This window comes from Artibeus jamaicensis, unplaced genomic scaffold, assembly GCF_021234435.1.
Source record: "Artibeus jamaicensis isolate MK-2021 breed Jamaican fruit bat unplaced genomic scaffold, CSHL_Jam_final contig_685, whole genome shotgun sequence".
Taxonomy (NCBI): Eukaryota; Metazoa; Chordata; class Mammalia; order Chiroptera; family Phyllostomidae; genus Artibeus; species Artibeus jamaicensis.
In genome coordinates, this window is record NW_026521924.1 from 355,372 (window position 1) to 369,560 (window position 14,189).

At 39.8% G+C, this 14,189-nt stretch overlaps 1 protein-coding gene across 6 annotated transcripts in view; it reads left to right on the forward strand.

Annotated features, from left to right (window-relative positions):
* KIF16B (kinesin family member 16B) overlaps positions 1–14,189 on the forward strand; it is a 317,135-nt gene that overhangs the window by 211,463 nt on the left and 91,483 nt on the right. For 3 of the 6 annotated variants that reach the window (XM_053671040.1, XM_053671038.1, XM_053671041.1), the window contains 6 exons: positions 3,302–3,334; positions 3,681–3,734; positions 5,219–6,577; positions 10,295–10,447; positions 11,716–11,812; positions 12,998–13,048. In XM_053671040.1, the coding sequence (XP_053527015.1) occupies positions 3,302–3,334; positions 3,681–3,734; positions 5,219–6,577; positions 10,295–10,447; positions 11,716–11,812; positions 12,998–13,048 (1,747 nt within the window). Of the gene's footprint in view, positions 1–3,301; positions 3,335–3,680; positions 3,735–5,218; positions 6,578–10,294; positions 10,448–11,715; positions 11,813–12,997; positions 13,049–13,221; positions 13,300–14,189 lie in introns of all 6 variants that reach the window. The other 3 variants (XM_053671039.1, XM_053671042.1, XR_008392618.1) reach the window with 2 other exon arrangements.

Here is a 14,189-nt window from a genome sequence, read left to right on the forward strand (position 1 = left end):
ACAAGAAGAACAGAGACAGAATCATGGATATGGAGAGTATTTTGATGTTTGTAGATGGGAGAGAGGTATGGGGGAATGGGTGAATAGGTGAGGGGTTTAAGAAGGACAAATAGGTAGTTAGAGTATAGCCATAGAGATATAAAGTCAGTATAGGAAATGGTGTAGCCAAAGAACTGATATGCCTGACCCATGGACATGAACAATGGTGGGAGGATTGCCTGAGGGAGTGGGGGTTGCTGGGTGGAGAAGGGCAAAAGGGGAAAGTTTGGGTAACTGTAATAGCATAATCAATAAAATATAATTAATAAATTATGGACTCTAGAATCAATATTGGTTCTGCCATTAACTAGCAATATGGCCATTTCTCATAGGTAATATGGGAAATATATCACACAGGGCCATTGTGAAAGTTAAAGGCAAAGTATTCAGAGCACGGTATAAACTGAACCTTCAGTGGAAGTTAACTACTCCCACCTTCACCACCGTGAGTGCTAGGACTACTATAGCTACCCCTGCTACTTCTCCCCCTTCCCCAGCTGGCTCTGTCCAGTGTTCCTCCTTATCTTAGCGAGTCATAACAAGGAGAGGCAGTTGTTATGGACCTAATATGTGCAGATGCTCTACAAATATTTTGCATGTGTTATCTCATTTGAGCCTGGCTACAATCCTTTGAGGTAAGGCTTGTTGTTTTCCTCAATTTCTACAGAAAATAAGCATCTAAGGTTAAATAATTCATTACGCAGCCTCACAACCACTAGAATTTGTAAGACGTCACACTTGCTTACCTCTTTCCTCAGCTTCTCTGTGTAGCCTTCCCACCTTGTATGTAACTTTGCCAGAGAACTGAGAGTCAGCTTCCTTTCTCATCACACCCCCCCCAGAATGCAACGAATTATCAAGTTCTGTCAACCCACGCTCCTGAGAAAATCAGAGAATATCTTCTTTTTCTTAGTTATCCTAGTTTCCGCCTCCATCCTCTCTTATTTATATGTCCACAACAACCTCCTAATTTGTTTTTTGGTTACTCATATTGTCCCCCTCTCACCTGTTCTCTACAGAACACAGGTTCTATGTATTTTTGAATAACCCTATTCTAAGATACTTTTCTATCGTCATCTTTAGTGTCACATTCAGAATTCTAAATGTAACTTTAAGGCCCTTCACTCTCTGGCTTCTGGCATCCTACTGAGATTTGTGTCTTGCCACTTCCCCCATTAGCAAGCCAAGATTTGGTTATTTCGAACTTCTCTTGAGTTTCTGTATCATGCACAAGGAAGAATGATGCAGCTTAGATATAGGTTTTCTCACGTAGCTTGCTTTCATTTTACATACTTACCAATTGTGAGGTTAGTACCCTTCTCTGTGTAACAGTGTCCCTCCTCAGGCCTGGCTCATGACATACTTGTGTTTATGTGACTGTCACAGACTGGGGGCCCTCTGGGTACTTCCTTACAGACTGCTGTGTTCTCTGTGCCTAGCTCATTGCCTGATATTGTGCTCATTTAAGAAAGTACATGCTCAGAGTGTCATTTTAGAGAATTGAACATATTAAAACTCACTTTTTATGACCTGAGACCATGCAACTCATTAGCAAAAATTATATTTGTTGGCAGTACAGACTTTAGTATCAAATTTGGATTCAAGTTCTCCCTTTGCCACTTACATGCTGAACCTCAGCTTCCTGTTCTATAAAATAAGGATAAGAAACCTGTCAACCTGCTGGGGTTAGGGGAACAAAGTGAGGGCGTTGCACGCTGACTGCCTAGCCTGGTGCCTGCACATTGCAAACACTCCTCAGGTAATAGGTTTTCATTTGAACTTGGATCTCCCAACTTTTGGAGTAGCATTTGGCTTATGACTATGCACTTGTGACATTGTCAGAGCAGTGTCTAATAATAGTGTCTGTTAATAGTCACATTGAACTATTTGTTCACAAAAATAAAACTAGAGAATAAAGATAATTCCATTAGTGAAATTCTCTGAGTTTGAAAGTGTTTTATCCAGGGATTCTTTTTGACTGTATAAATATCTATAGAAAGGTTAAACTGTACCAAAGTCTAAAAAATAATCTACTAGGAAAAGTTTCCAAGGTTTGTTCATTGTCATATAAGAGAGAATGATTATATATTGACTGTAATGGAGCCCTATACCTACTTAGTGTAATTACATATGTTCTGGGCTCAGGAACTGGCAAAAACCTTGTGTGTTTGTGTGTGTGTATTAGTGACTTTTCATGGATGGCAGTGCCTATAATCTACAGATTACTTTCATTTGATAGAAGGATAAATATAACCCTAAATGGCAAGTTTTAACAGAAGGATTTAATACTTTTATATATCACAAATTTGAGCATTGCTTTTAAAAGTGAGTTAATTGAGGATATTTTGGAAGCAGGCTGCCATGGGTTCAAGTCCTGGTTCCATCATATCTTATATTTATGACCTCAAGTTCATTCATATATACAAGCTTGGTTCCTAATCTGTGTACTGGAGATACTATTTGCTACCTTTAAGGATTTGCAAGGAAGATAAAGTAAGCTAATGTGTGAATCACTAAGCACAACACTCATTTCTGCTTACAAAGTCCATAGCTATCTTACTCTTGGTATTACACCACATTAAATTGGTGACACATCTATTTGAAATATTTGTAAGCTCATTGTAAAGGTAACTGTGTTCAATTTGGACTTGCGCATTATCCAAGAAAATAATTCATGGTGAATTTTTTTATAGTTCAACTTTTTAGATGTATCTGCCATCTACCACAACAGGAAAATGTGTGAATTGTAGTTCATGCTATTTATTAGAAACAGTGAAATCTTACAGTAATTAAATCTAGTGTTTGAGAAAAATCAGCTTTCATTATAAATATTTATATGAGTTATTTTTTCAAAATTGCCAATGGCTCAACCCCATTTATTTTTCTACCATTGTGGTAAATCTGTTTCTGATCTATGTAGCCTCATGTAATTACTAGTTAAGGAGGATTTTGACAAACTTCCTGCTGCATAACTATCTGCAAAGTAGAAAGTGTGAATTTGACTATTGTTTGCAATTATTACTCACACTCAGCAATTATTAGTGCTATAACTATCATGGGAAGTATGCATAACAGCTAACTCTTTGGAGTGTTAAAGTGTTTGCTTCAAGAAATTATTGGGAAATGTGATATTTATGAATAGACACATCAATTTGTGCTTGGCTATTGGCTTTTGTACCTTATTGCTTTTCTCCTAATATGTTCCTCAGTTAATTCTTTTCTTAATTGATGTCTGTACTTTGTCTCTCTACCTCCCTGGCAGTCTTTTCCCTATAAAAGGACCCATCTGTCTAAGGTAGAGATTCTTCATTTTTATATGCTCATCGGTCACTAAACTGCATGGAGTAGACGTGCTTTTCATTTAGAAGTCTCCTCTCACTATGCTTTTTCAGTACAGTGGTGTTTTGTTTGTTTTCCTTTAAGTCAAGTGTTTTTATTTAGTCTGAATCAAGCACCCATAAAAGAATGTCTAATTTCTAATCATAGTCATAGAGCAGAGTATTCATTTTAAACTTGCTATTCATAGTAGTGAAAAATCATACTCGAATAACTGATGCTCTTTGTAAAACATACCAGTATAAAGATTAAAAGAGAGGAAAGCTTTGTAGAGAAGTGACTCATTTTTATTTGATTTTATTTAGACTTGAATTTGAGCGACAGCAGCGTGAAGAACTTGAAAAATTAGAAAGCAAAAGGTAAGCTACATGGGTTACTGAGTTTTAACGTACTGTAGTTGTGGATTCTTGTGTTAATGTCTTAAACTGATTTCCTCTGTGTCTGTTTCGGTGCCTCCCTCTGACTCTGTGTCTGTTTGGACATGTCTAATGGCTGTAGGCCATTCTTCTTTAGCTGGTTAGTTTTACATCTTATTTGAATTTTTCAAATAGTTCATCCTCAAATACTGGTGAGAAAGGAGGAATTGACTTAGTAGGCAAATTTAATACACTTTTTAAATTTGATATGCCAAGTATGTACTTGTTTAAACTTAACTCACAAAAATTTATCTTCTTTAAAAATATCAGCTGAGTTTTTAAAAAGCTGAAAGAACAACAATTTCCCTTCCTTATGCCTCCCCCCTTTTAAACATCTTTTCTTATGCTGGTTGGCCATTTGCATTACCCTCTATAATCCACTTCTTAGTATTCTGCACTTCATTTTTTTGTGTGCATGTGTGTGTGTCTGATTTTTTTTATTGATTTGGAGAGTTTTTGTGTGTTCTAAATACAATTATTTGATTTAAAAAATTCCTTTTCCTTTTTCTGTTCTATTTAATAGTCCAAGAAGTGGACTAAGATATTGGAGTAGAAATTAAAGCCATAGAAAATATGCAAAGTGAATATTTATTTTCTAGAATCTGGACTTTAGGTATTACAAATGAATTAGTTTCCAGTACCATATAAAGTAGATCCTTGGTAGGTCAGGAGAGGGAAGCCATGTATCCATGCTCTTACATACTCTGTGTTATTGCTTTGGAGGCCGCCCCAGCCTCAAAACATGGAGTTAGCACCCAGTGGAGATCATTTGCTCTCCTGGACTAAACATAACATGCAACCCCTGGGATCATGCATTTAAGTATTCTAATGAAGACTGTTATTTTCAGTTTTATGTATTAATAAGCTAATATTTTGGGCCATTTGGTGATTACCATTTTTCCTAAACTAGTGATTAAATGCTAAATAGCATGTAGTTATCTGAGTAGGAACAATGTTGATTATCTTGACTTTGATATTTGACCCCAAATGATTTGAAGACAGCATAAACATTTTTATATAATGTCATCTCATAACAGAATTTCTGTTGCATTTTAGCCACACGGCTGAACAAAATTATTCACATTTAAATTTAAATTGGGCATGCTTTTTTCTCTTTGAGCTCATGGGGCTTTCAAAATTACATCATTCATAACATATTATGCTTATAGACTCTACAAAAGAAATGATATCAGAGGCTACTTCAAGAGATTAGGCAAATAATATGAAATGATATGTTAAACAGTTCTAGAGTGAAAAAATTAAGCAGCCTGCTACTGGAAATGAAAAGGCAAACAGTTTTCCCTCATTTTTATTGTAGTGAAGGGTTTGGCTTTATATTGTATATTCATTTGCAGAGCATTTCAGGGGAAAGAGAAACATTTGAACACTGTGGTCAAATAATGACTAGTCAACATTCTGCATTTCAGGAAACTCATAGAAGAAATGGAGGAAAAGCAGAAGTCAGATAAGGCAGAACTGGAGCGGATGCAGCAAGAGGTGGAGAGTCAGCGCAAGGAGACAGAAATTGTCCAGCTCCAGATCCGCAAGCAGGAAGAGAGCCTCAAACGCCGCAGCTTCCACATTGAGAGCAGGCTGAAGGATCTGCTCGCAGAGAAGGAAAAATTTGAAGAGGAAAGACTGAGGGAGCAGCAGGAAATTGAACTGCAGAAGAGGAAACAAGAAGAAGAGAGCTTTCTCCGGGTCAAAGAAGAACTGCAGCGGCTCCAGGAACTCAACAACAACGAGAAGGCTGAGAAGATCCAGATATTTCAAGAACTGGACCGGCTGAAAAGGGAAAAGGATGAGCAATATGCCAAGCTTGAATTGGAGAAAAAGCGGCTGGAGGAGCAAGAAAAGGAGCAGGTCATGCTGGTGGCCCATCTCGAAGAGCAGCTCCGGGAGAAGCAGGAGATGATCCGGCTCCTCCGGCGAGGGGAGGTGCAGCGGGCGGAAGAGGAGAGGAGAGACCTGGAAGGCATCCGGGAGTCCCTTCTGCGGGTGAAGGAAGCCCGTGCTGAGGGCGACGATGATGGCGAGGAGTTGGAAAGGGCTCAGCTACATTTCTTAGAGTTCAAGAGGAGGCAGCTGGTTAAGCTAGCCAACCTGGAGAAGGACCTGGTGCAGCAGAAGGACCTCCTAAGGAAAGAAGTTGAAGAAGAACAGGAAACCCTAGAGCGTTTAAAATCTGAGAGTGAAGAAGAATTTAGGTTGTTGGAAAAAAATGATGATAGTGTCATGTATGTCACACAGGTCACTCAAGACTTAGAGAAAATAAAGCCAGCAGAGTACAGGCTGCAATATAAAGAACGCCAGCTCCAGTACCTCCTGCAGAATCATTTGCCAACTCTGTTAGAAGAAAAGCGGAGAGCATTTGAAATCCTTGATAGAGGCCCTCTCGGCCTAGACAACACTCTTTACCAAGTAGAAAAAGAAATGGAAGAAAAAGAAGAACAGCTTGCACAGTACCAAGCCAATGCAAGCCAGCTGCAGAAACTCCAGGCCACCTTCGAATTCACTGCCAACATTGCACGGCAGGAAGAAAAAGTGAGAAAAAAGGAAAAGGAGATTCTAGAGTCCCGAGAGAAGCAGCAGAGGGAGGCTCTGGAGCTGGCTGTAGCCCGGCTGGAGAGGAGGCATTCAGCCCTGCAGAGGCGCTCCACCCTGGGCCTGGAGATCGAGGAACAGAGGCAGAAGCTGGCCACTCTGAACAGCAGCAGCAGTGAGCAGTCAGGGCTGCAGGCCAGCCTGGAAGCTGAGCAGGAGGCCCTGGAGAAGGACCGGGAGAGGTGAGGCAAGGGAAGGTAGAGCCTGGCGTGTAGCACTGATGCCAGGTACATTGCACATTTCCCGCCTCTCATAGCAAGTATCTCACTCTTTTTTAAAAGTGATTCATTGAGCTTTTCTACTCTCTGACACACAGGCAAATGCTTATTTGCCTCAGAAAAATATCCTTAAACATCCTTTACTTCCTCCTTACAACCTTTATTTTAGAATCATTGGCCTAAAAGTTGGAAAGACTACACAAACCAAAACAAAGCCCTCGTCCATTACCTCATTGACTTATGAAATGTGTATGTTTTAATATTTGATAAATACGAGAGACTGAGAACTTACAGCCTCGAGTCCTTCCTTCTTTTTTCTTTGTTCTAGTCTGTCTTCACCCTTCCATTCCCTTCTATTTCCCTCCCCACTCCCTCTTCCCTCCTCTCCACTCCTTGTTCTCCCCTCCCCTCCCCTCCCTCCCTCCCTCCCTCCCTCCCTTCTTTCTTTGTTTTTTCCTCCTCCCTACTCAGCTCCTTCGTCTCTTTCCCTCTCCCCTTCCTCATCATTGGCTTTGCATCTTCCCCCTGACTAGCCCGAGTTACAGTAAAGCACCCCACACTGCCTTCACAGATACTGATTTCCACACCCGAGGTGGAAGGGAACATACTTTTCCCACCCTGATGATTCACAGTACGTATTTGAAGGGAGGCCCCAGGATTCTGTATTTAAAAAGAAACAACCAAACAAAACTCTCTATGTTTCTGAACTCCCAGTAATATGTTCCAATATGTTTGATGATTATTGACTGATATTACTGTTAGTGGTGTGAAAAATAAAACTAGGAAGTAGCACTATTTTCATGATGAAGGGAGAATACTCTCCTCTTTCACCTATCCCCTATCACTGTTCCACATACAGTAGGTTCTCAAAACGAATACATACATGAATTGGAGAATGCTTTTCCTGGTAACCTCAAGACATGATGCCAAGACTCTCAGGCCTCAGGGCCACCTGGTATGCATACATCACCTGGTTTGTCCTGCATGTGACTTAATTGCTGGCTCAGCCCTTTCTACCATGCTGACCTTGGGCAGGATCTTTCATCTTTGGGCCACAGTGTCTTCACTGTCATAGGGAGGGGGGGTGAGACCAGGGGTCTGTGCATTATCTAAGTTTCAGACCTTTGTTCAGCTGAGATCTTAATTGTAAGCCCAGGTTGGAGGGTCTGGAATGCTGCCCCCTTCCCAACATTCCCCCCGCCCTCTTTAGGGGCTGGAACAGAAGCCCAGTCAGCTGGCCTGTAGGAGCCCAGCTGGACATCGGCAGAGGCCTGGGGTCCATGCTAATGGCCAGGCAAGGCCTACTCTGAGGTGTTCCTGGAGCCTCCATCCATTGTCTTGACTGAAAATGTCTGGACAACCTCCTTTCAAATGATCTGCTTATACTGTGGGTTCTGCTTACAGTTACTCTCTAGTAATTCCCTCAGGCAAAGCAGCAACAAATAACAATAAAAAACCATAATGCTATTACTTCAGAGGAAATAGGTTAGAGGTTTAACAATGTGATTGCAGGTATGTTATATAAATGAAATTGCTGGACAAAACTCCAGCCCCAGGAAATTTGAAGTAGTGGAGGGCAGGCTCTCAATTTGTATCTTTCAGTGTGCAGTAAAAATGCAGCGTGAGCTTTTAGCTTGATGTCCCTGGCTCTCGTCATCTGGCTTTGCTCCCTGCCATTTAGTATTAATACTCTATTATAGCAGATACAGTATTGTGATTTCCAGGGAAGTGATTTTACAATGTCAGCATTCCTCCAGCAGCCACGCAAAGGAGGCTTTTACTGTCATGTGTTTTGATGGAGTAGACTTTTCTAAGACCTAATTCATGCCAACAAATCTGAGCTCTCTGCTATAGCTGTGATGCTTTTGTGGTTTTTTTAGTGTTTTATTATCTCTCCGAGTTCTTATGGCTAAGCCAGGGCCTGCCAGGCAGCCTGAGTTGACCACTCATGAAATGTGCAAGTGTACAGTATTAAATTCATGTGCAAACAGATTGGACAGCAGTGCACTGAACTTTGGCTTTGCCTGTCGGTTGCTTTGTGGACACAATTTAATCCATTTTCTGTCCTTTTTCTACTTAATGGTTATATAACCACTAAGGACAAGTGTCAAGCAGGAAGTGGCAGAGCAACAGCTTGAATCTAGGTCTACTTACCTCCCAACTCTTAACCTCTTGTCTGTTGACACAGAGTTGCTGCCCTGACAGGCTGGTTCTTCCTGTGTGCTGCAACCCTTTCTATAAATCCTGCTCAGCTCTCAAGGCTTTGCTTGAACCCCTTTGCTCTGTAGAGTCATTTACATGGTACCAGCCCTGAAAGATGTCTTTGAACAGCTCCATTGGGCAACATCTTAATCATAAACATTGGCAGTTACCTACTTATATTCAGCTAATTTTCCTTATGATCTCTGAGACTCTGTTAATATTGTTCCCTGGTTGTTGGCCCCAGCACCTGGTCCCTAACATCACTCTTTCATGCGCATTCCCTTGTCCTTCGAAAATATTGTGTGCTCTGAAAGTTGATGCTCTGTAAGGACTTGCTAATCAGTAGAAAGGTGAAGCACTGAGTTAGGCAGGGCATTGCATCCCAATGAACCCATGAGTGCTAACCTTGGTGACCCCATAATCTCATTTCAACAGTTAAGAAAGTGGCTTTCATGTTTCCAGTGGAGCAGTCAAATTGCTGCTGGTGACATCAGAGAGTTGGGGGCATTATAGTATGTTAGCATCTGAAGCTAGAATCCCTGATTTTTGGATCTGGATGAGTTTAGAGAGACTAATCTACTATCTCATTTGATACCTAAAGATATTGAGACACAGATTTCATTAACTTGCCCCTAGTTCACACACCAAGAGGGCTGCACCTCCTAGATGAGTCTTGTCTTCCCTGGGACCAAGTTCACTGCCAAACTTGGTCCTGTAGCCTGACTCCAGATTCAAGTACCCTGGTTCAGTGGAGAACAGCCTCACAGACAAATGACCTCATGTTAGATATATTATTTGTCATAGGAAATAAAGGTTTGTTTCCACAGTTTATGGTTTATATGAGTTTCTTGAGACAGCCAGCCTGCTTTCCTACATCTCTCATCATTTTGCCTCTTCTATACTCTCTGTCTCAGCCAAAGTGGATTCCTGATTTTTGTGGCTTAGCTTCTGTGTTCATACTGCTTTCTCTACCTGAAGAACCCTCTACCATCATCCCCAAAGCTCCAAATTCCTACTGGCCTCTGAAGGTTCAACTTAGAACTACCTTGTCCTTGAGGGTTTTCCTAGATTGATGATTTAAAAAAAGAACTCTTTAAAGCTTAGCTCTCTTTTGTCGAACAGAAATACTAAGTGGGATCTTGATATATAGTAAGCAACTGTTTTATGGAAGCCAGGGTAGAGGGCTCTAAATCCTGCACATCTGCCTCTGAGGATTTGCTTGCGGCACAGTGAAACATCTTGGCCCTTGATGGTAAAAGTCTCCAATTTTGGGTGCCTACAGCACTCGATCTGAACCACTTTTGTGACCTGTTATCACCTTATACCTTATCTTTTAGGTATGTAGCATCTTTTAGAAGGCAATCTGTTTCCACAGTTTTTGTCTAAATTCCCCATGGTTACTAAAGCAATGTCCCAACCAGTGATTATGCTCAGGAAATATTGTTAATGACTGAATTCATGTAATTTCCATTTATGTAGGTTAGAACATGAAATCCAGCAGTTGAAGCAGAAGATCTGTGAGGCTGATGAAGTTCAGAAGGGGCATTTTGGTACCTTGGAGGGAAAGGCTGCTTCTTCCAGCTTGTCATCCAATGCTGAAAAATCTCAACTGGTTCCTCTGATGGATGCCAGGTATTGGGCATTAAACCGATGCCACGCCTACATTTCTGTGGTTCAATGAGTCCCTGTGCCTCTTATTCGCCAATTAACTTATGGAGGGGTCTGTCAAAGTGACAAGTAATTTATGACCCTGAGATGTGCTGTGTTTCCATCAACTGCTACCTGGCCAGTGGTGGGTGGGTTGGGTTTCCTTTAAAGGGAACCAAATACCTGAGTACTGGCCTGCTAAGTCCAAGGAATGCTAGTGTGAGCAGTATGTATGAGAAGGTAGAAGTAAAAGATCCTGGGAAACCATCTCATCCAGAAAGGAGTGATGAAGGCCAAGTTGAGAGGGACAAAGAAATAGAGTTAATTGAATTGTACCAAGAAGAAGAACCTATACTGACAGTTAATCTGTAGAAGTTATTTATTACAAATAGATGAAGTCTATTACAAAAATCATACCAGTATATTCAGGATGACCATGAATAACATAACTGTGTATCTGGTAGTAAAATGACTCTCAACTTGGGTGGCATTGTCAAATGCTCTGTGGCTTAGATCTCTGATAAATTAATCCAGTTGGTCTTTGTCTGTAAGAAACTTGAATATTTTTTCAACCCCATTTATGTCATGGATGTGACATAACACATGGCTCCAAACACGTATCCGTTTAGCTATGAGAAGGTACTCAGAATATCAGAGCCTCTGTAGCCCTTTAGAGATAGGGCTGCACACTCCACGGGGCGAGTTTAAAAATTAAGTAAACGTCCTAGAGGTAATTTGTTTGTTGTAGCCTTGCCTCAGGTTCAGTTGCATTTGACTTTGTTTTCGGTACTGAAAGGTACATACTGTACTGTATTACTCTAAACTCTGGGCTATCTGTTTTCTGTGTGAGGAAACTAGGGCTGATTGAATGAAGTGTTGGGTCTGAGTCAGTGACTCATGGCTGGCGTCTGGGGAGCCCTGGGAGACCAGAGTCTGTGATTCTCCCCCACTTGCCAGCAGGGGATGGCTTAGTTTCCCTTCCCTTCTCAAGATTCTGTTTACCTGGCCAGTTTTGTTTTTTTTTTTTTTTTCATTTGGAGAAAACACAGATAGTAAACTAAGAAACCTAGTACCTAGTAAAATGGCTCTAGGTTTCTTAGAAAGCAGAAAAATGTTTAAGGTCCAAGAGTTGTTGTTCTGTTTGGCATTTAAAATGAGAAAGTTTCTTGTCATGAAGGGCATAATAAGAAAAGTATCTCCAGTGCCCTGTGATGTTAGAAATGTTCAAGTACCGCCATCTCCACCGTTCGCAGGGTCAGTGCTTACATTGAAGAAGAAGTCCAAAGGCGTCTTCAGGTTTTGCATCGTGTGACTGGCAACAGTAGCAACACATCTGCAGTTATGACAAAGGTGAGCTAAAGGAACCAAAGTAACAGAGTCATTTTAAAAATGAATTTTCAATAAGTTAGTGGTGGGAGTGGTTGTTGGATCTTTTGTTACTGTGTCTCAGTGAGAAAATTGAGATGCAGATGTTCTAGAAAAATTAAGCATTGCCTGGGTGGAGCTCAACAGTTCCCAAATAGTATTTGTTCAAAAGTAACTTTATTTATCTTAAAGTTTTGAAGTTCTGGGGGAAATTCTTAAGTGGATGTAAAGTTTCTTAAATATTTTATTTACTTTGTTTGATTTAATACTAGTGGCTGCAAGAAAAGAAAATTTTACCCTTTGCAACAGTATGAATGGACCTGGAGAGCATTATGCTCAGTGAAATAAGCCAGTCAGAGAAAGACAGATACCACATGGCTTTACTCATATATGGACTCTAGTGAACAAATTGAACTAACAGTGAAAATGGGAACAGAATCATAAATGGAGAGCAGTGTGACAGCTGGTGGGGGCAGGGGAGGTTAGGGGATGGAAGGATGAGCAAAAGGAAAGAGGACTCATGGACGTGGACCACAGTGTGGTTGGTGATTGCTTGGGGACAAGGAGTATAAAGAAACTAAAGATTTAGAAAATAAAGATTTAAAAAATAAAATCCCAACTGAAAAAAATATTAAATAAAAATTCTACATGTAGTTTTTTTTTATTTTCTGCAAAAATACAACCAGTTTCACCTGAAACTAATACAAAATTATATTAAGTATAAAATATAAACTGTAATTGAAAAGACATATAAAAATAAAAATATAACCAACTTCCATAACTAATTTATTTGATAAGTTATTCAAAGTAAAAGTATAATTTTGCCTTTGAGAAGATACATATTTGCAAAAGTTGATTTTTATCAAAATAAAAGCATTGTATTTCTAGCCCACACATTTAAGAATTGTCCTAAGGACATCTTGCTTTTAATATTCTTGCGATTTTAAAATTCAGAATAAATAGTGTAGTTATCTTACAGGGAGACGGATCGATAGAGTCATGTTTATATGACTCTATGAAATATAAATTCTATAGAAAGGTTGTCATTGTTGAATGACAAGTATATTTCTTTAGAATTTTGTTCTATAAACATTTCTAATCAAATTAGTTATTTCCTCCTCTGTGAACATGCTATAATTTAATATAGAGGGCTTTTTATTTTCTTTTCAGAATAATGAGAAACTTCACAATGGTACCATTCAACGTAAGCTAAAATATGAGGTAGGTAATGATTTTTTAGATTGATAGGGTTGCCTTAAATTATGGCATGATCATATGATTAAATTTTCTTAATGTTTAGTTGCATAATTAGAATCTTGAAGTCCCAGTGAGATTAATGGCTAACAGCAAAGGCAGACTATTATACGGACTAAAAATTAAATGAAATCCTGCAGCTCGAAAACCGCTTTGACTGTATCTGACTGGCATATCGCACTGGTGGAGGCACCTTGCCCACTTTTCCATTGGTAACAGTATCCTTTCCCTTCATTTGCATTTAAAAAGCAGAATTGTATAATCAGAATCAGATATGGGATTTGGAAATGTAATAGTACTTCTAGATATTTTAAAAACCCTGCTTATTTTATAGACTGAGTTGGCAGTAGTACAAAGGGAGTAATTCTTGGCTTATTAGCTTATTTGTCTGGTGGATTGTCAAGGCAAGGTTTATTCGGGCATACAATTTGTAAGGGTTTACTTTTGTTTTTCTCCACTGAGGGTGTTTCCCATACATTGCTAAACTTTTTTAAGAAGTAAGCTGACATAAATCTTACAGATGCATTTCTAAGTCACTGAACAGAGTGAGAGATGAAAAGGGGGCGCCCCACAGCGGGCTGGCCTGACCGGCCACGGCCCTGTCCTCTTCCAGGAATCCATAATGGCACCCTCCTCTGGACAGCCGTCTCTTTAGCTAATAACCTTGTGAAGAGCAGGAGGTTGCCTTTCATTTCTTCATACCCATAATGCCTGGCCTTTTGTGGTGCTGGTTTGTAGATACCGTAGTTGCAATCGAACCAGGTAAAATTAAGGAACATCATACAACAAATCAAGAGGTAAGAGAAATGTTACTCAGGTTAGGCTACTTGTCAGTTACTTTTGGCCTTGCTCTCTGATTTCATTAAGTATCCCCTGATTACTTTTACATTTTGGATATATGGTCATAGATTATTTTACAATTAAATTTGACTTTTTGAAAACTGACGCAAAGGTCTTAAGATTTAACTTAGAGTAAATGAAATTTTAGACCAAGAAATGGATACTGTTTATCAATTCTATAGAACGTATTTTTCTAAAAGGACTTGGCAATTTTTAAAATATACAATATGGAAATTGATGTTCTATCTGTCAATCTGGTCATTTATAT